A 21,659-nucleotide genomic window follows, 5' to 3' on the forward strand; every position below is an offset into this window, starting at 1 on the left:
ATTAATTTTTTTACTTTGCTTTTGCAGTCCTTATCTAGTAGTCCATTACACACACATTGACATCAGTAAGGAACTTGTTCCCTATGCCTTCAGTTTCCAGATGAAGGATACAAGGATTTTTAATTTAAAACAATCAGAGAATCAGGCCCACTGTCACAGATTCACTTACTTGTTTATATCGCAAGACTGCTGTGAAAACCATTAGTTAAAATACATAAATATACACCAAAAAGAAACTGAGTGGTGACAGAATTTGATTCTCTACCATCCTTGCCCTAAATGAAAATTAATGCTATCAGAGACAAAATCAATGCTCTTACACATAAGGAAATAATCTTGAGACTGACCTCTGTCCTTCCCTAGAAAATAAGAAAGCATTCTCAAAAGAAGTTTAAGGTGGCACCATAAAATATGCTCATTTACAAAATCAATCATCCCAACCTCATCCTACAACAGGGAGGACACCAAAATAGTCACATTCATTACTTCTCTGTTTCAGTCCTTAATGATTTCATACTGAAACTAGAGGTAGGTTATGCAGCTGTTTAAGCAGGGAAGGAGTTCCAACATGCGTTTGCTGACATGGAAGTGGTAAAGAAATCTCAACTTTGTCTTGGCTAACATTGCACTGACAGTATGCACCTAGCATTAAAACCAATTATTTTCCCTTCAGAGAAATTACATTTAAAAAGAGGAAAAATAAGGTGACTGACTTACAATAATTGGTTCTGTTGATTGTGCATGATTTGCCAATTCAAGTGCATATTGTAAGCAATTGCTCCTAAAAAACATCTCCCTCTGTCCGTAGACAGGGTAGGTGTACTCAATCCACCTGGCAGCATACAAATACATGTGCTGCTGGAGCTGCTTCAGATCCAATTACAATCTTAATGAAAATAAATATGCATTTTGATTTTAGAAAAATTTTGATATTACTTAACATGTCAGGAACACTTTGATATGAAAACATCCCTTTTATTAACACATTATTAATAACACTATTAGAAATTTAATTTAATACATGAATGCCCCATCCCTGGAAGTGTTCAAGGCCAGGCTGGATGGGGCTTTGAGTACCTGGTCCAGTGGGAGGTGTCCCTGCCCATGGCAGGGGGGTTGGAACTCCATGATCTTTAAGGTCCCTTCCAACTCTAACCATTCTATGATTCTATGAAATATGTATTAATAAAACACAAGTAGTTTTCATCAATTCAACATTTTTTCCTTAAGCTACTCTACAATTAAACTCAAGGTAGCTTCAATTGTTACATAACTTCACACTATGCAACAAAAGAGAATGAAAATTCCACGCGTGAGAGAATATTTTTCTTGGCACATCAATTGCATTTACTTCTAATACGAAGGGAGGAGAATTAATTTGGAGAAACGCAGACAACTAATATCCACAAATGAAGTCCTTTATACCTAAACTGTAGAAAAACTTTTCATCCAGAAGTTTTCAGCACATTTCAGTGTGAGGTTTGCTTCCATTTCTTTTCTCTTTCATCCATTTGAGGATATGTTTGGACCGTCCCTCAGTGACGCCCGCTGATGTTCATTGACCACATGATGAACCAAGCCACACAACATTCCCTACAATGTTAAGAAACTATTATAATAAAACATAATTTATTGCAGCAAAAACTTCATGGCAGAATATTAAATTTTGAAGCATTAATAACTTACAATGAATTTCTCATATGAAATAGCGTCCTTGCAGCAAAACCAGAAGTAACTGACAATGTCTGAGCATCACTGTAACAGTGTCATGGGAGAACTACTGAAAGAAGCCATCGCTGTGGGGTTAACCAAAGGTTTTATTAAACAAAGATTAAATGGCAGTCAAACAATCTACTACCTACTACACGTCAAATAATTAGCTTATCTACAATATACTTCTAGATCTTTTAGGTCTCTCGTTGTAGACATCAGATGTTGGGCAAGGGATCTCTCAGCCTCGAGGGGTAACCCCGAGTGAGGTCTCCCTGTTCAAGGGGAGATCACTGTGCAGCCCCCCGCCATCCAGGAGAGCTCAATGGGCTCTGCTGGCTGCAGGTATTTGCAGCCTAAAGTGACCGGCTTGTAGTCAACTCCCCTTTGGCGTATGTGCAGGGGTGCGCTAGTTCCGTCCAGTTCCAGCTCAGACAGGTACTGTGGTTTTGGCTCAGGGTGTTGGTTCCTGATAAAACACGGCTGAGGACAAGTTTGCAAGATTTGCAGCACCGGGCTGGTTTCAGCCCAGCCTATTTGTCAGCGATGCCTGAACCAAAGGACTGTTAACTCAAAGCGGGTGCACCCGTCACAAACAGACGAGTCAGTCTTCCTGTTTGCTAGCCTAAAAAGCAAAGGTATGCGGAACTACTACGTATAAAACTATATATATACACACACACATTTTTGATTTTAAAGGAATATAACTGAAAAATCTGAAGACCGATGATTTCTGTTTTATGAAACAATGTGCTGGGCCTTCCTACATTTGTACCGTACCTGTCAAATTCCCAAACGATCTTTGTAATAAATAGCAAAGCAAGGACAGTGGCGATGCAATTCCCCTCCTGCTGGCTGTGCATTGTGGCCAACTTAGGCCACGGGAAATCACCTAGACTGACATGCTCATTTTGACATGCTCTTGTTTCCACCCTCCCCAAGTAGAGGACAATTAGTACCAACCGTCAGGGGTTTTCATGCAAAATACGATACTTAAATCAATAGCATTAAAGTCAATTGGACTTGTCCATAAACCCGTAACAAATTACACCATCTGAGGGACACAGAACAAACCAAGATCATCATGCCTATTTTGCAGAGGTGGCCATGAAGACATTAACATTTACATTTCACACCTGGTGAATTAGATCTAAATGGAAAGATTCTAACATTTTAGTGATGTACTAAGGCAAGCTTAATGTAATACAAGTTTGTTATATCACTTTAGCTAGCTACAAGGATATATTATTCTGTACTCATTCTGTATATATATCATTCTGTACTCTGTACAAACGATTTGTTTCCAAGATTTTTGACACCTCCCCAGATGTTATAAGAATGGATTTCCCAGGAAAATTTCTTTTCTGTGAATAACATATATATATAATTCTTAGATTATTTAATTACATTGCATTTTCTACAGTTTACTCTTATACCCTATGTGAAATTTAACTAAGGAATATTTTCTGAAATAATTCATTATAATTACCCCAAAATTACAGCAAGTAAGTACACTTGGCTGATAAATCAATAATCATTCCCAAAAGCTTCTGTGCACCATCATGTGCACTATTAATACCAATGCCTGCCTTACAAGCTTTGACAATGTGTGTAAGTACCTAAGGTACACAATTTAAATATATCTTATTATGTTATTTAAATAAGAATAGCAATTTAATATTCAGTCCTCTTCAAAAGGCATGTATGAAGTCATACACAGCATACTGTCAGTTAATTGCACTATTCTAAGTAACTACTTTTGTAACTTGTAAGCACATTAGTAGTTTCGCAGCAATGTTCAGTACTTTCAGAACAGAACTTTGCATTGCTGTGACTGATTTTCACTTGTACCCAATACTAACACTAAACTGAAAAAAATAAATGATCCAAACCAAATGAAAAATTAGACTTTTAATCCACTGAGTAATTTTGGCATGATTAATGACATTTTAAAGGTGTTGCTTTTAGGTCTAGTTCACCAAAACCTCTTCACGGAATTCAAACTGCTTATATAGCTGGAAATATTTCATTCACTGTGTTACCTAACTGCAGGTAAATTTGCTGCCTTTAGCAAATTTGAAACAAACCTGTACGCTGCACAAATTGCACAGAACAAAGTGAGAGCCTGAAAAGGTGTGCTGTCGATTAGATAAAGCCAGCTCGTTCCTTTTGAGCAAGGCAAATAGGTTTGGCTTGGAAGGGACCTTAAAGATCATCTAGTTCCAACCCCCCTGCCACGGGCAGGGACACCTCCCACTAGACCAGGTTGCTCAAAGCCCCATCCAGCCTGGCCTTGAACACTTCCAGGGATGGGGCATCCACAACTTCCCTGGGAAACCTGTTCCAGTGCCTCACCACCCTCACCCTAAAGAATTTCTTCCTGACATCTAACCTAAATTTCCACGCGTTCAGTTTAAAACCGTTACCCCTCGTCCCACCGCTACACTTTATCGCTGATTGAGTCCCTCCCCACCTTTCCTGTAGGCCCCTTCCCTCCTCGAAGCCGGGGGAAGCCATACACGCCCGCTTATCTTTTAAAGCTACGTGGCTTAACTTCTAGCACGAATATCAAAATAATAACGGTATGAACCGCTAGTGTCATCTATACGTTGACTATCCCTGCCGCTTCTGCCTGGTTTTGCCTGTCGAATAAGGGAACGGCAGCCGTAAAAACAAGCGCAATTCCAGTGCCGCAGGCAGACCCCAGCGCCGCGGCCCCTTCCCGAGGGACCGAGCCCGTCCGCCGCCGCCGGGCGCGGCTGAGGCGGCGGGAGGCCGGGCCGGGCCGCTCCCGCCCCGCTCCGCTCCGCCCCGCCCCGCCGCCTTCCTTACCCGCGGCTCCCCGCGGGGCCGCTGACCCGGAAGCGCTCAGCCCGCCCGGCCCGGCCCGGCCCGGCGCGGCGGGGCCGGCTTGCGGTAGGCGGAAGATGGCCGAGTCGCCGGAGGAGGTGGCGGTGCTGGTGCAGAGGGTGGTGAAGGACATCCGCAACGCCTTCCAGCGCAACCCGCACATGTGAGTGGGGCCGGGACCGGGAGCGCTGCCCTCCCGCAGCACCGCGCGTCGCTCCTCGGCCGGCGGCGGCCCCGCTCCCTCGCCTTCAGGGTGTGGGGTCGCCGGCGGGGGCGGGCCGCCTGCGGTGCCCCTTAGGGCCGGGTGCCGGCACCAAGGTCACGCCGTGAGGGGCCGCGGGGACCGGGCTGGTTTTCCCCAGCCGGGGCTTCGGGGCGGCACCTCCCCGCCGCCGGAGGGCCGGCGGCGTCCCTGTGCTTCGTCGGGGCAGGTCGGTGGTGCCGCATGTCTCCCGTGCCCTCCTGCATAACGCCTCGTACCGGCTCCGGGAGCCGGCGTGGCTGCTGGAGGCCCGGCTGGCAGCCGGCTCCCTCTGCCTGCCGGCAAAAACAGCTTCCTCAGTAAAAAATACTTCGTTAGGGAAAACGGCAAGGACTCTTAAAATCTGGAAGCAATGAGTATCTTTTTTTTTTTTTTTTTTTTTTTTAAAGCGGAGTCCTTAAATGAACTCTGCGGGAATTTGAGGTTTGGCAGCGTGTCTAACTCGTGCTGTAGCCCCGATGGTACCGGGCTCTGCCTGCCCGGCCCGGCTGGAGCCCGGGGTCTGCCCGTGGCTGAGGCCAGAGCCGTAGCGGCGGTGGGAGCAGACCTCGGGGCCGAAGCCTTGTGCAAGCGGGGCAGCTTGATGAGTGCCGCCTTCAGAGCCCTGCTGATAGAGCTGCCGCCGCTTTTCAATGTGTGTGGTTTCAACGGAGACAAACAGAGCGACGGCGCGAATACAAACTACAAACAGTTATTGCTTTCTTGTGAGAGTGGGGTTTATCTAACAATCTAGGGGTCGGGTGGTCAGTGTTTTTATTTTCAGTTCCGCTGCTGACCAGCCCGGACACCCGCATTTAGGTACCGCCCGTATTTCTCTTTCCTTCCCCATCCTTTGTTGTTTTAAGTCCCAAACTGTTTAGGGAAGCAGTTTTCTATCTATTTATGTAAAGCCCATGTTGGTTTTGGCAAATGAGGTAGCACATGATGGATAACAACTTAATAATGTAAGTACAGTGTATTTGTGTCAGTCGGAAATGCTGCAGTCTCTGAGGTGGTGGCCTATTAATCTGTTCCAGAAAATGGTATGCTAAGCAACACGTAGGAAAAATTTACAGGCACTTAATTTATGCCTTTGCTTGAAGGAGAGAATTAGAATGAGTACCCTCGTGTTTCTATAAATGTAGTAAGCAACTTGGGTGGGTGGCCAGGTTTTAAAATACAGCATATGGATGCTGTTTAAAAAAGAACTGCGTTTTGCCATGAAGCTTCATTTTTAGGTTGTGAGGCATAATGTGCTGTAAACAGCCAGTATTTGTGAATGAATGTTTCTGACGCTTCGCAGTTCCTACTCTTTTGCCAGAATTCTTTATTGGTAGCAAACTTTGAGCTTGTGTTTTTGGAGGATATGCTGCTGTTGCCATTTTCTTTCATAGATGGAATCTCAGAGATGGAAGTAGGCTATAAGAGTTGTGTGCTCTGAGGCTAATGCACCGTGTCATGGTTCGAGTGAGGAAGCATGAGCTACTGCTAGTTTACCCCCTAAAGTAGAAAAAGCGGCAATTCTGTCTGCTAGATTTCTGAACTACTGTACTCGAAATGGAACTGCGCGTGGCCAGTGTAAACTGCAGGCCCTTTGCCATGATGCCTGTCTGCCTCTGGAGCACCAGGTTGCAGCCATGCTGGCCAGATGTTTTCATGTACCTCGGAGACATCTTGTCTTCCTGCTGGTGGCCAAGACAGTTGTAACCAGCTGCAGTCCCTGACAGATGTTACCATCTTGAATTGAGCAGCCTGTCGGTGTCACAGATCCAGGTTTGAATTCTTTTGCCTGGCATCTGCCTGGCTCTACTGAAAATAAGGGATCTGCCACGTGCGTGTTGTTCCTATTTGCATCTCATACTTTTGTCCCCTACTAATCTCTCTTCCAGCTTTTGTTGTCCCTTGTCTTTGACTGTTTGTTTGCTTATGCCCTTTGCATCTGTCAGAATGGGTGTTTTGTTCTGGCAAGTTCACGGTTTTGTAGGTTTTAAAAGGGGTGTTGTCTCTGGTCAACACTAAAATGTATGTAAAAATACAATTTTAGACTAAGTAGAACATTGGATTGTTGTTTCTCTTTTTTTTTTTTTGCTTTAAATTAAATTTGCAGCAGGACTGTGCATCTTCTTGAGCTTACTTCTTACTAAATATACAACATAAAATTCTTTTTGCTTTGTCTTGCTGGTAGCTCTGTTCTCTTCAGTCCAATAACTGTGTCAGCATGCTAGTTTTCAATTTTGTAAGGCTATGAAATTTACTGGAAGATATTTTTACCCAGCCTTTCAAGCATAGGTTGTATATACAAGCTATCCCACTGGAACTGAATGGATCACCAACAGTGAGCAGATCAATGTATACTTTCTTCTTGAACTTTGCTGTTCTTTTGCATGAGAAGTCAAAGAGTAATAGACTCAGTTGTCAAAAAAGTACATGAATTTGGTGTGTGTAAGTGGCAAGATGAACTTTTAGATGGTAGCCCAGCATTTCTTTACAAATCTGAGGATTTTTTTAAATTCTAAGAGAGAATCACTTTTATATGATGCCCTGCACGATAAGGAAAAAAAAAAACCCAACTTTAAACTCTTGGGTTTAGGCCCTCTCTTCTTTGCCTTTCAGGTGTTGTAAATTCATTAGCCATGTAGTATTTTCATGAGACTTATTGTAACGTAAAAATATACACCTTTCAAGTGCCCATGTTCTGGATTGTCTTCTGGTATTAAAAGCTTTTTATAATTGCAGAAATACTCAACTACTTAAGTCCAGACTTTATTGTCAGTAGAATTGTCATTGCATCATATCCACTGATTGTACGTCATTCATATCTCCCAGCCATTATTTAATATCGTCTGTCAATTCTGAGGGGAAAGGTTAGCTTATTTTAAAGATGATCTTCCAGAACAAATCGGAGAAGGTAGGTCCCTTCACATGGGGTGCTAAAGCTGAAGACCTGTCACGGTAGCATGACAAGAAATGCCTCTTCCCTATTGCAGTTTTGTGAAAGAGGGAATTTTTTGTTTTAAAAAGTTTAAAAGTTTTTGTTTTAAAAGTTTAAATTAGGTTGTCTAGGGTTTGTTTTGGGGAGGGCCATTGAATGGCTGAGCCCTGTAACAGCTTGTCAATAATGTTCTGCCATGGCTGAGGTTTGCAGTATGGTCCAGGTCTGGATTGTGCGGCTCCATGGTCTCCCTGGTCTTGTCTTGGACAGTCTCAGCACAGGTTGAAGAAGCTCTGTAATGGCTACAGACTTCATGATAACCCTGTTAAAATTTTCCACTAAGTTCTAGCTGCTTCCATGGTGTGCTTTAGGAATGTGAACTAGTGTGGTATGCTGTAAATCTAGAGATAATACATGTAGTTTTTGGAACATGACTGTGGTACATGCTTTGAGGGAAATAAATGTAAAGGCACCGAATACCTTCTAATATTCAAGACACAATATCAGAAAACTGGGAGATCTTGGGAAATAAATTAAGGGTAAATGCAGGCATTCTCAAGCAGTGTCTCCTGAGCTGATGGACCTGCCCCATTACTTAGTCCTCCTGCAGACTGGAGGGGCCTTCAGGAGCAGAAATAGATGATGGTTTGAATTAATTGTTTTGGTTGTGAGATAGGCACCCTGCCTTAGAAAAATCTGCCCTCCTGGTATTTTGCATCGTGGATTCTGTTCCTTCTCAGCAACTGAATGCAACATATGATTTCTGAACCACATGGATCATTGAAAACAATACTGACATGTTGGACACAACTTTTCTACCAAATGACGAGCCCTGGTTTGCATCTTAGCAAAAGCTGAGTAGTTGCCAGATAAACCATTTTTTGTTTTGCACTGTGTCTTGGTGAATTTCATTTTGCGGTGGTCTAGTCCTCTGCAGATTTCAGCTGGATGAGCGTGTTCTGGAATTGACGTGTTTCAGGCTGACTTGTCATCTCTGTGCAAACCCTACCTGTCTGTCATTTTGGCATGTTTAAAGCCATGTTGTGAAACTTAGCTCACCTGAGTCAGACCTTTTGTATTTGGTAAGAAGTGAAGGTGTGGATGTGTGTGGTTTGGTTTTTTTTTTTTTTTTCTCTCCTTGCTGTTTACTTTTGGTGGACTGTTTGTAAGCAACAGCTGGTAAATTCTTGTGGTAATTCACAGAGTTAATTAACAAAGCTGCAGGTGACTGCATCTTCATTAGAAGTGGGGACCTGTATGTCCTCATATGCAAGGCCAGGCAACGTTTGGCCAAGGACTGGGTTTAACATTCATAAAAGAAAGGAGCCAGTAGTAAGTACAAGCTTCAGGCTCTAAGGTACTGTGTTGAGAGAAGCAGACTGGAATGTCATTTTAGATCTAATCTGACTAGCTTCCTGAAGAGTTTAACTTTTGTTGAGTGGAGCAGAAGGTATGAGGATCTTGGTTTGATACCCATGGCTTGCAATTGGTGGGGTATGAAAATGCTGGTTTTCCTCTCTCTGGTCTCAGGTGACCAGAGAAGGGTAAGGGACCTAGGTGTGTGTCTGGAGACAGCCAAGGGATTTGCAAACATCTTACACTGAGTTACTTGTGCTCTTTTTGGCTTTTGATGTATGTTCCGATGTATGGAATATTAAATCCGTTGTCTCAATAAGCAAATATATTCTTAAGCAAGCATATTGTGTAATTTTTGATTACTTTAGTAGTAATCCAATGAGGACACAGAACTAAATTGGTACACTCAAGTAGTCCAGTAACAAAATTAGTTTACGATAATCGAGTTGGGGTTGTGGGGTTGACACTTGGAGTGTATCTGAAGACTTTTTATTGAGAAAATGTAAAGTGGAGGATTCGCTTTCTATCTGACATCACAAGAGATCTTTTTTTTCCTGCCTGAGATCTGAGGATCTCCCTCTTCAGCAATTAAATTTTCCACTGAACACGATTTAATGGCGAAATCATGCATAATGGAAAGTATAAAATAATGTTGCTTTCTGTCCAAGCAAGCGTGAATACTTGACAACCTGTGTTTGTTTTTAAGAAGCTATTAAAGCTGCTCTTCCAACATCCCTTCATGCTAGAGAAAGCTGAGGAAAAAGGAAAATATGTTATGGCCCTTTGAAACTAAACAGCTGAGTCTCTTCTGCTTTGTTTGCTGATAGGAATTTTTGTGGCCATCACTGGGTTTTGTTTTTTTAAAGGCTTGATTAAAACCTCCCATACAAAGTTGCCATTTAATCAGATTGGCCTCTCTGTCTCAAATCTTCCCCCTGTTCAGCAGGCTGCCTTGCACAGGAGAAGGGAAAATGGTGTCTATGTGATTTTCTTTTGTGCAATCTTTGGCTTCAGAGCACCTGGTCAGGCTGCAGGGCACTCTGGAAGCTTTGGGTCAGTTAGGTGCCTGTGCTGGTTAATGTGTCTTGTTTCTCTTGCAGGAGCAGAATCATTACAGCTCCGTTACATCTCCATCACAAAGCAAGGGGTACTTGCCTTAATTCAGCTCGTTTAAACTGCTTATGTGATAAACTAAAAATACAAAACAGGGACCTTCCTCGTTTAGGATCTTTGGGAAAATCTAATAAAACTTTTCCAATTATCTTCAGGTGAAAAGAGCCAGAATCACCAAAATGAATCTTCCTGGAGAACATTTAAAGGATTTGGAATTCATGCTGGCTCATCTAATCATGGCGCTATTACTTCCTGAGTCTTCAGCAAGTCTTAAAATATTTCTGTTTTTTTACGAATACAACATTGAGTCACTATAAAAATTTGTATTAGTTCTTCATAACTCAAAACCACAACTGGCTTTTATATTGTGTCTAAATAAATTGTATAGGAGTTAAATGCATTTACCTTTTTTGCTCAACTTAAATCCTTATTCATGCCTTAAAACATGTTTGAAACATTTATTTCCCAAGTTGATATACTGCATGAGTTTTGCAGAAGATGGCTTTCTGAAAATGCTTTTTGTCATACCTGCATTCCGGCAAGAATTAAGAAGGTGAATTGAGGGTAATGAATACGGATTTCAGTAAAAACAGGGAAAAAGATAGTGGACTGACTGGGTGAGAAGCATTGCCATTCTGCTCTATTGAGAAAAATAATTGGCATCTACTGGAAATAAGTTTAATTATGTTTCTTTCTGTTTTTTTAAGAGATGAAATTGGATTAATACCCTGCCCTGAAGCCAGGTATAACCGAAGCCCTATCGTCCTGGTAGAAAACAAGCTTGGTGTGGAGAGCTGGTGTGTCAAGTTTCTTTTGCCATATGTCCACAATAAACTTCTCCTCTACAGACAAAGAAAACAATGGCTGAACAAAGATGGTAAGTTACCCAGTTGGATAATAGTCTCTTATGTGATTCTTGCTGCACATTTTTTATTAATCATAGAATCATTTAGCTTGGCGAAGACCCTTTGTAAGTTGGAGTCCAACTGTAAATGCTATGAAGTCCACCACCAAACCATGTCCCTAAGTGCAATGTCTACACATCTTTTAAACACCTCCAGGGATGGTCACTCAACCATTTCCCTGGGCAGCATGTTCCAGTGCTTGACAACCCTTTTGGTGAAGAAATTTTTCCTAATATCCAGTCAAAACCTCCCTTGGCGCAACTTGGAGTTGTTTCCTCTCATTGAAGAAACCAACCCCCACCTCACTACAACCTCCTGTCAGATAGTTGCAGAGAGCAACGAGGTCTCCCCTCAACCTCCTTTTCTCCAGGCTAAACAACCCTAGTTCCTCAGCCATTCCTCATAAGACTTACTCTCTAGACCCTTCGCCAGTTTCGTTGCTCTTCTCTGGACACGCTCCAGGACCTCAATGTCTGTCTTCTAGTGAGAAGCCCAAAACTGGACACGGTACTCGAGGTGGAGCCTCATCAGTGCCGAGCACAGGGGGATGATCGTTTCCCTAGTCCTGCTGGCCACACCGTTTCTGATCTAAGCCAGGATGCCCTGGCCTTTCTTAAAGCCGGTTTAACCTGTACGGAAAGAACTGAGTGTTACTGGTGGGGAGGGCAGGCTTTGGATTGTGCATCTTGGCATCTTAAATGAGTTGTAGCAACCTAAACGAGTTGTAGGTTTGCTTAGTTGAAAATGTAAATGTTTTCTCTCTTGCCCAAGCTGGAAGGGTTAGAAGGAGATGACTTATTCCCAAGAGTAATTTAGGGGAGTGATTTTAATCTTTACAGAAGGAATTTTGTCCTGCTTTCCTGAGTCAGAGGGAAAACTGTGGTGATGTGTGGATCTAAAGTAAGAAACAAGTGCGGTGTTTTTCAGATGTAGGGGTACCAGAAATCATTAGTCCATACATCTTGGTAATTGTAAGCTTTACTTCCTTTTCCATCTTTTTGTTTTGGTTTGGTTTTTAGTTTGTTTTACTTGCGTGAAAAATGCTTTGGTATATGTGGTCTATTTTGAATTTTTTTTTTAAGAATTATAAATGGGTGTGACATGGGAGATACTTGACAGTGTCCTGTTGTGTTCAGAGTAACAATGAAAAAGGGTAAATGTAGTTTAAGAAACTATTTTTTTTTTTTGTTCATGGTTCTAGTTCTCATCTGAATAGCAGTCAGCATAAAAAAATGTTCTTACTCTAGGCTTATGTCAGTGTCTTATTTCTGGTGTTTGTCCATGGTCTTTTTGAGGCATCTTTCTTGTATCTTCTATCTGCTGAGGCATTTTTAACATTTTTGTGTCCCAGAAGGAGGGATATCTTTTCTATTGAAGAACCAGTGACCACTCACAGAATTCAGTTTGGGCCCCTTATCATATTGTAATTTTTTTCTGCTTGTGTGAAACTAACCTAATGCATAATGGCTGTGTCCCTTGTGCTTTAAAATTACTGTCTTGGACTATGTTCCCCTCCTGGAATGTACCCAACAGCCACCATCTATTGGGGTGTGTTGACTGCAACTATAGCAAAGGTATTCTCCCTGTTTGCTTGATGAACTAGTGAGTTAAATAATATGCTTTAAATAGTGGGATGCTGGCAGACATCTGATGCAGACTCTAGTATCTAGATGTCATATAACTAACATGCGGTACTGTCTTGAACATGTATGTTTTGAGAGTAGGTCTGTGTAGGTCAGGAAAGCATTAGTAACATCTTTTTCTTGATAGAGCTGCTATTCACTTTCCTCTTTAATGTTTTATTAATATAGTCTATGTCACCTTAAGAGGATGAAGCCAGCTGTGCACTTCCCCTCATTAAAGCAGAGGGTAAGGGATGGACAGATGGTGTTAGATGAGTCTATTATAAATGTGCATTTGAACTTCTTTTGCATTCACAAATGTGACATGAAGACAATGGAGGAAGAAGATTGAGGTCTTCAGAGAATCTTGGCAAGGGACAATTCTTAAGGCAATGAATGTTGTCTACTTTTCTTTGCCTGAGGGTGGGGTCTAGAGTTATGAAGCAGACTTTAATTCCTTATTACAAACACTTGGATATAGAACGTAAGCATTTTGAAAAGAGTAGCATTAAATGGCAGAGAAGGTTCATAATGTGAGCATGAATGTGCTTGCTTTCTACAGGATATGGGGAGTTCATACATAGGAACTTTTTACCTCTTTGCAAACCAGATCATGATAGAGAGGAACCCATTCTACTGATAACAGACAGTCTCCAGTGCTGGCTGTGTACCTTGGGTGGTGTTAGAGTGACAAAGCACTGGCTTGATACTTGGAGCTCATTCTCCATTCAAAAGAGTAGCTTAAGAAAGCTGAAGTGTTTTTTTTCATGTATTGTTGTGTATGACTGACCTTTGTGTTGTCTGCATTTTATTTCTGTCTAACAGATTTTTTTTTTGTGTTTCCCCCACCCCCCAACAGAGGGTCATTGTGTGATTACCTGAGAGAATTGTTTCGTGCACTTCTTAAATTTTGTGTTGTCCTTCATTTTTTACTTTCATGTCATTTATTTTCTTAAATATTCTTTCTCATTGCAGACATTCTTAAAAGACTTCTATTCCTAGGGGATGTATATGCCTAACATAAGTAGCTTCCATTTTTTACTTAGTCTCTGTAGTTTATGGTTGGACCTAGTAAGCCCTGGATGTTTTTGATAGCTGCCACCAAGTTGCTGCTGATGCCTTCAGTTCTGATTGCAATCAGATCACAGTCACTGGTTTGTAGTTCTGAATTTATAATACAGACAATCATACAATTCAATAAAAAGAGCTTTATATAAGGAATATAAATAACATTGATTCTGACGTGTAGCCAGAAACAAATTTTAGCATTTAAAGAGTGACGTGTAGCCAGAAACAAATTTTAGCATTTAAAGAGCTGATCTTGTTAGCAAGACCAATGGTTCTCATTGCAGTGGTTTTTGCAGGTCTGAGGTAGGAGTTTGTGAGGTGTATTGTGATTATGCTGCAGATCTTCAGCAGGGACACTTTTTATTTCAATCTCAGGTGTTAGAGAGAAGTCCTCCCCTAGAAACTGACATGCAGACAAAAGCTAGTTGTATCAAGCCAAAATGCAAACCACTGAGATTTGTGTCAGTCTTGTGCTGAGAGGCTGGAGACTACTGATAGCTGTTAGCTAAAGGGCAGCTGGGTGCTGATGTGCTGGCTCCATTAACACTAGCCCAAGCAAGTGCCCAAGCACTTTGTTGCGGTGACGCTGTGGCACGTGTCTATCCCTCCAGGATGGTACGGTGCGCTGACTCCTTGGAGAGTGTCTCAGCTTCCCTCCCAGATGAAGCCTCACAGAACCCTTCCTCTCAAAACGCACATCACAAAACTGTGTTGGTAAATACTGGAGTGTTACGAAGCTTAGATAACTGCCTGTTTGTTGAGACTTGTTTGGCTTTCTTCTTTTAAAAACAAAACTCCACTTTCCTTTGTTTCTTCAATTATAGAAATTGGTGTAAAACATGCGAAAATAGGTCATCTACAGCATTTCCATGTCTATTGAGGTTTTGTGTCACTGCTGTAAAACTTGATCACGACCTCACTGTTAATAACCTGTTTGTAAAACAAGGTACAGCTTCAGTATGTTTTACCATAGTCGGTTTCACATTTTATAGGAATTTTAGCAGAAACTGAACTGCATTGGTAGGAGAAAATGAAGGAAGAAATCTCTCTAATGTGGCATAAGTAGGTATACTCTATCAGGAGATGTTACGTTTTCTGTATGTTTGAAATATCCTTAAGGATTTTCCTCCAAATTCCTTGTTGTAGACAAAAGTGCATACTGGAATTTACCAAGGTAGTTGTTTTCTTCTAAATGTAGTGAAGGGATAGATTTGTTTATTGCTGCTGCAGAACTCAACTGCATATTCTGTTGATGCTTGTAATGAACAGAGATTGCAAATGTAGTCTCTTGTTACCTCTTTTGTCTTGGTCGTAGTACTGTGAGCCATTTTAAATAGAGCAGGGAAGAAAAACAGTGTATTGATTCAAGTGTTTGCTTTCAGATTTGTTTGGTATTTTTTCTGGCATGATCCTGAAAGAAGGATCTGCTTTATAATCAGTCATTGATAACTAAATTAAACATCTGTCACAGTAAGCTATGTTTTCTTTTAGATACTTGAATAAGATGGTGTCTTGGAATCCAGGATTATGACTGCTTCTCTTCTTGCTACTGTTCCAGTTTAGAAATCCTAATTTTGCAATATGTTTTTATGCTTTCTCCAAAATATCTTTTTAATTTATACATCCATATTATTTCTATTATCACAAGATGGTTTTCTGAAATTGCCACGAACTTTTCTCTTTTTATGCAAAGTAATGTTGTGCATATTCCCAGAATGTCCTTACTTTACATAAATCTGTGTTACCACTTTTATAACACTCTTCTGAAAAGAACATCTTGGTGCAATACACTTACGAAAATAAGAATCTGGATACAGCTATATTTAAAAAGAAAATGAGCTAAAAAAAAATGTTATGTTTGTCCTTCTGCAGTGGGGGAGACTTCCATGTACAAAAGGACATGTATGTTGTGAGCACACCTGATGCTATAGTTCACTTAAAATGTATCTAGCAGAAAGTACTTTTGAATGGTAAATAAAGGATGCTGGTTTTTGTTACTGACACAGAGGGAACTAGCTGGCAACTACTATCATAGTAGGGCCACGAAGATGATCAGGGGGATGGAGCACCTCCTCTATGAAGACAGGCTGAGAGAGCTGGGGTTGTTCAGCCTGGAGAGGAGAAGGCTCCAGGGAGACCTCATAGCAGCCTTCCAGTATCTGATGGGAGCCTACAGGAGAGCCGGAGAGGGATTCTTTGTCAGGAAATGTAGTGACAGGACAAGGGGTAATGGTTTTAAATTGGAAGAGGGGAGATTTAGATGAGATATTAGGAAGACATTCTTTACTGTGAGGGTGGTGAGGCACTGGAACAGGTTTCCCAGGGAAGCTGTGGATGCCCCATCCCTGGAACTGTTTAAGGCCAGGCTGGATGGGGCTTTGAGCAACCTGGTTTAGTGGGAGGTGTCCCTGCCCGTGGCAGGGGGGTTGGAACTCGATGATCTTTAAGGTCCCTTCCAACTCTAACCATTCTATGATTCTATGATCATTGTGTGCCAGGTCTGCCATAAGGCTTTCTATAGAAAAGAGGCTCAGAGGTTATTAAAATGGTGTCATTTGACATCTCTGGCTCAGAATCCACACTCCATGAAAGCTTCATCTGTTGCTGGTTAATATGTAAATATTAATCACTTGCCAATATATAAATATTAATCACAGCCGTCTTTTGAGAAAATGACGGAGCACCTGTGTAACACTGCAGCTGCAGACCTGAAGCGGAGTGTTCCTCTAGCACTGGTGTACCTGTTATTGCGGATCTGGATGTAGGAAACACACTCAGACTCAGGGTTTGTTTATAATGTTGATCTCGCAGAGCTGAGATCATTTCAGGGGCAGCGTTTGTGCCCAATGCCAGACCTCTGTATTGCAGGTTTACAGTTGGACTTGACAATCTCAAGGGTCTTTTGCAATGTGAATGATTCTGTTCTATTCTGTTGTTGCATAAAGCATCAAAAAATGTTGACATGAAAGAACCACGTATTGCTTTGAGATTTTCCTTTTGTCTGCTTCTTTCCTTTGATGATGTTTAGGATACCTCTGTAGTGGGAAAATGGACAAAATGGTAGACAAAGCTTCTGTTTAAATTGGGCTTGATTTGGTGCTGTTCCAGGCCTTTGATGTTACTGGAATAGTCGTGTTAACTGGATCTTATAACTTAAGAGGATAAACAAACTGTATTCTTCTAGGTAGAGTTATGTAGACTATGAAAACCATTTCTAAAAAGTATTCAAAGGACCGAACAAGGCTGCAATAAGCTTTTGCTTAACTGTAGCATATACAGTGGTAGTACCTAGTAATTACTAAACCCATTATTGTATTCACAAAATCCAACTCTCAAAAGTTCAGGATATTTTTTATGACACAATTCAGAACTGCCTCTAATCCTGCTCTTTTTTGCAGTATTTTTCCATGTCTCTACTTTTCTTCTTATCCTGCACTGCAATTTCATTTACCTTTCCCTCCTATAGCAAATGCCTTTTCCTCCTGTAACGAATGAAAAAGTTCTGCAGACAGATCTCCCTTATGGCACAGTCCTGCTGGATGGATACTTTCCATGTTTGAGCATTGGAGCCTTTAGATGCAGCTCTCTGACCTCTCGGCAAAGTGATAACCAGCTGAAAATAAAGTTCACCATGGGAAGTGTCAATTGGTCTAGATTTGGTGCTCTGAGCTCTTCTTACTATGTTTCAAAAATTACACTAAACTAGCAATTTGGTGGCAGTCTAGATTAAATATAATTTAAAACAAGTTTTAAAGTACATGTGGCTTTTGTCTAGGGGAGAAGCCAGTATTAGAGCATTTTGTGCTTGGGGGTTTTTGCATTTGGTGCTGGTGGGTGTTTTTATCGTTTGTTTGTTTTTGTAAATAATCACCAGTTGGGGAGAAAGTTGGCTGGATGGGGTAAAAATGCAATTAACTGAATAAAGGTATTGTCGTGGTTTGGCCTCAGACAGCAACAAAGGCCCACGTGGCAGCCGCTCGCTCAGATCGGCCCCCCCCCCCCCGCCAGCGCGGCCGGGAGGGGAGAATCGGAGGAAAAAGGCAAAAAACTCGTGGGTTGAGACAAAGGCAATTTAACAGAACATCAAGGAGAGCAAGAAACAACAACAATAATAACACCGACAGAGGAATACACAGCCACGAGTACGATACCACCACCGCTTGCCGATCGCACCCGGGACGCCCCCCCCCCGACCGCTCCGCTCCCCTGGGGGATGACTTCCTGCCCCTCCCCTTCCCCGGCCAGCTCCTGTTACCCCCTGGGCATGGCTCACATGGGATGGAATACCTGTGTCCCTGCTAGGTCCTGGGGAGAATTAACCCTATCCCCACCAGACCCAGGACATCATCCACCCCTTATTCTATACCATTTCATGCCATGCCCAGATATTACAGTTTCCAATTAAATACTATCAGTTTCCCCTGACATACATATATATATATATATATACACACATATGTGTATCTCCATACAGGCGTAATGTCCTTAGTCTGTGGGCCATCACTCTAAAATGTCTGTTGAGTTCATTTAGTCCATGACTTCAAGCTCCATCTGTTAGAACAGTCCCTCAGGGCATGCAAGATGGCGTGTGTGGAGCTGGACTGTCGCATGCTGTATTCTTGGGGCTTGTGGCTGATGTATCCGGTGCGGCTCATGTCCATGGTCCATGGGTTGAAGATGTTGATCTCAATTAAGTTGCTGGACGCCAGCTGCTGCAGTCAGTTCTGGTCCCTTCGCTGCTGCACTTTACTTGGTTTTTCATCAGAGTCCATTTGTCATTAGTTTGGGTGATTCTTACTATAGTACAACCAATAGCAGTTACAGAAATGAGATGTACAGTGGCAGGGTCATTTAGCAATTAACATCATACAGTTTCATTCACTGGCTATTCTCGCCCAAAATCAGGTCCCCGTGTGGTACACATCGAACTTCCGCATCACCCACCAAGTGCACCCAGGTCCTTGAGCAAAGGCAATCCCACGGACGGGTTTGCCTTTGCCTGAGGCAGGACTAACCCAGACTGTCTTCCCTAACATATTCTTCATGTGCACTACGGGGACTTTATCTCCCTCCACAGTACGTGGAGGTTTTGATTGGGCACGGCCAGCTTGGTTGGTAGACCCCCTGGTGTTAACTAGCCAGGTAGCCTTTGCTAAATGTGTATCTCAGTTTTTTAAAGTTCCACCACCCATTGCTCTCAGTGCAGTTTTTAACAGTCCATTGTACCGTTCTATCTTCCCAGAGGCTGGTGCATGATAAGGGATGTGATAGACCCATTCAATACCATGCTCTTTGGCCCAGGTGTCAATGAGGCTGTTTCGGAAATGAGTCCCGTTGTCCGACTCAATTCTCTCTGGGGTGCCATGTCGCCACAGGACTTGTTTTTCAAGGCCCAGGATGGTGTTCCGGGCGGTGGCATGGGGCACAGGATATGTTTCCAGCCATCCAGTGGTTGCTTCCACCATTGTGAGCACATGGCGCTTGCCTTGACGGGTTTGTGGGAGTGTAATATAATCGATCTGCCAGGCCTCCCCATATTTGTATTTCAGCCATCGTCCTCCATACCACAGAGGCTTTAATCGCTTGGCTTGCTTGATTGCAGCACATGTCTCACATTCGTGGATGACCTGTGCAATAGTGTCCATGGTCAAATCCACCCCTCGGTCACGAGCCCATCTATATGTAGCGTCTCTTCCTTGATGGCCTGAGGAGTCATGGGCCCATCGAGCTATGAATAATTCACCCTTATGTTGCCAGTCCAGATCCACCTCAGCCACTTCAATCTTAGCAGCCTGATCCACTTGCTGGTTGTTCTGATGTTCCTCAGTGGCCCGGCTCTTGCATACATGGGCATCTACATGACGTACTTTCACAACCAGATTCTCTACCCGAGCAGCAATATCCTGCCACAATTCAGCAGCCCAGATAGGTTTGCCTCTGCGCTGCCAATTGCTCTGCTTCCACTGCCATAACCACCCCCACAAGGCATTTGCCACCATCCATGAATCGGTGTAGAGATAAAGTACTGGCCATTTTTCCCGCTCGGCAATGTCCAAAGCCAGCTGAATTGCTTTCACCTCTGCAAACTGGCTTGATTCACCTTGTCCTTCAGTGGCTTCTGCAACTCGTCTTGTAGGACTCCACACGGCAGCCTTCCACTTTCTATGCTTTTCCACAATCCAGCAGGACCCATCAGTGAACAGGGCATGTCTCTTCTCATTTTCTGGTAGTTCATTATACGGTGGAGCCTCTTCTGCACGCATCACCTCCTCCTCTGGTGACATTCCAAAATCCTTGCCTTCTGGCCAGTCCATAATCGCCTCTAGAATTCCTGGGCGAGTGGGGTTTCCCATTCGAGTTCGCTGCGTGATCAGTGCAATCCACTTACTCCATGTAGCATCCGTTGCATGATGTGTAGCAGGGACCCTTTCTTTGAACATCCAACCCAGCACCAGCAGCCGAGGTGCCAAGAGGAGCTGTGCTTCCGTACCAACCACTTCCAAAGCAGCTCGAACCCCTTCATATGCTGCCAGTATCTCCTTTTCTGTTGGAGTATAGCGGGCTTCAGATCCTCTGTATGCCCGACTCCAAAACCCTAGGGGTCGACCGCATGTCTCCCCTGGTGCTTTCTGCCAGAGGCTCCAAGTAGGGCCGTTCTCCCCAGCTGCGGTGTAGAGCACGTTTTTAACATCTTGTCTTGCCTGGACTGGCCCCAGAGCTACTGCATGGACTATTTCCTGTTTAATTTGTTCAAAAGCTTGTCGCTGCTCAGGACCCCATTTAAAATCGTTCTTCTTCCGGGTTACTTGATACAGAGGGCTCACAATCAGACTGTAATCTGGGATATGCATCCTCCAAAAACCCACAATGCCCAGGAAAGCTTGTGCTTCCTTTTTACTAGTTGGTGGAGACATAGCTGCGATTTTATTGATCACATCCATTGGGATCTGACGGCGTCCATCTTGCCATTTTACTCCTAAAAACTGGATCTCCTGTGCAGGTCCCTTGACCTTACTTCATCTTATGGCAAAACCGGCTTTCAGAAGGATTTGAATTATTTTATTCTCCTTCTCAAAAACTTCTTCTGCTGTGTTGCCCCATACAATGATGTCGTCAATGTACTGCAGATGTTCTGGAGCTTCACCCTGTTCCAGTGCAGTCTGGATCAGTCCATGGCAAATGGTGGGGCTATGTTTCCACCCCTGGGGCAGTCGGTTCCAGGTGTACTGGACACCTCTCCAAGTGAAAGCGAACTGTGATCTGCACTCTGCTGCCAGAGGGATTGAGAAAAATGCATTAGCGATATCAATTGTGGCATACCATTTGGCCGCCTTGGACTCCAGTTCGTATTGGGAGTTCTAACATGTCCGGCACGGCAGCACTCAGCGGTGGAGTAACTTCATTAAGGCCACGATAGTCCACAGTTAGCCTCCACTCTCCATTAGATTTCTGCACTGGCCATATGGGACTGTTAAAGGGCGAGCGAGTCTTGCTGATCACTCCTTGAATCTCTAGTTGACGAATCAGCTTGTGGATGGGGATCAGAGAATCTCGGTTAGTTCGATACTGCCGCCGATGAACTGTTGTGGTAGCAATTGGCACCTGTTGTTCTTCGACCCTCAGCAACCCCACAACAGAAGGGTCCTCTGAGAGACCAGGCAAGGTAGACAACTGTTTAACTTCTTCCGCCTCCAAGGCAGCTATGCCAAAAGCCCACCGGTACCCTTTTGGGTCCTTAAAATACCCTTTCCTGAGATAATCTATACCAAGGATGCATGGAGCGTCTGGACCAGTCACAATGGGATGCTTTTGCCACTCATTCCCTGTTAGGCTCACTTCAGCCTCCAGTACAGTCAATTCTT

At 43.1% G+C, this 21,659-nt stretch overlaps 1 protein-coding gene across 5 annotated transcripts in view; it reads left to right on the forward strand.

Moving 5' to 3' along the window:
• Positions 1–4,608: 4,608 nt before the first annotated feature.
• The window catches only part of PTAR1 (protein prenyltransferase alpha subunit repeat containing 1), a 45,443-nt gene continuing 28,392 nt past the window's right edge, over positions 4,609–21,659 (forward strand). For 2 of the 5 annotated variants that reach the window (XM_074166223.1, XM_074166225.1), the window contains exons 1-2: positions 4,638–4,723; positions 10,910–11,079. In XM_074166223.1, coding sequence (XP_074022324.1) covers positions 4,638–4,723; positions 10,910–11,079 — 256 coding nt within the window. Of the gene's footprint in view, positions 4,724–10,909; positions 11,080–21,659 lie in introns of all 5 variants that reach the window. The other 3 variants (XM_074166226.1, XM_074166227.1, XM_074166224.1) reach the window with 2 other exon arrangements.

The sequence above is a fragment of the Numenius arquata genome, chromosome Z (assembly GCF_964106895.1).
Source record: "Numenius arquata chromosome Z, bNumArq3.hap1.1, whole genome shotgun sequence".
In the NCBI taxonomy this organism is placed as follows: Eukaryota; Metazoa; Chordata; class Aves; order Charadriiformes; family Scolopacidae; genus Numenius; species Numenius arquata.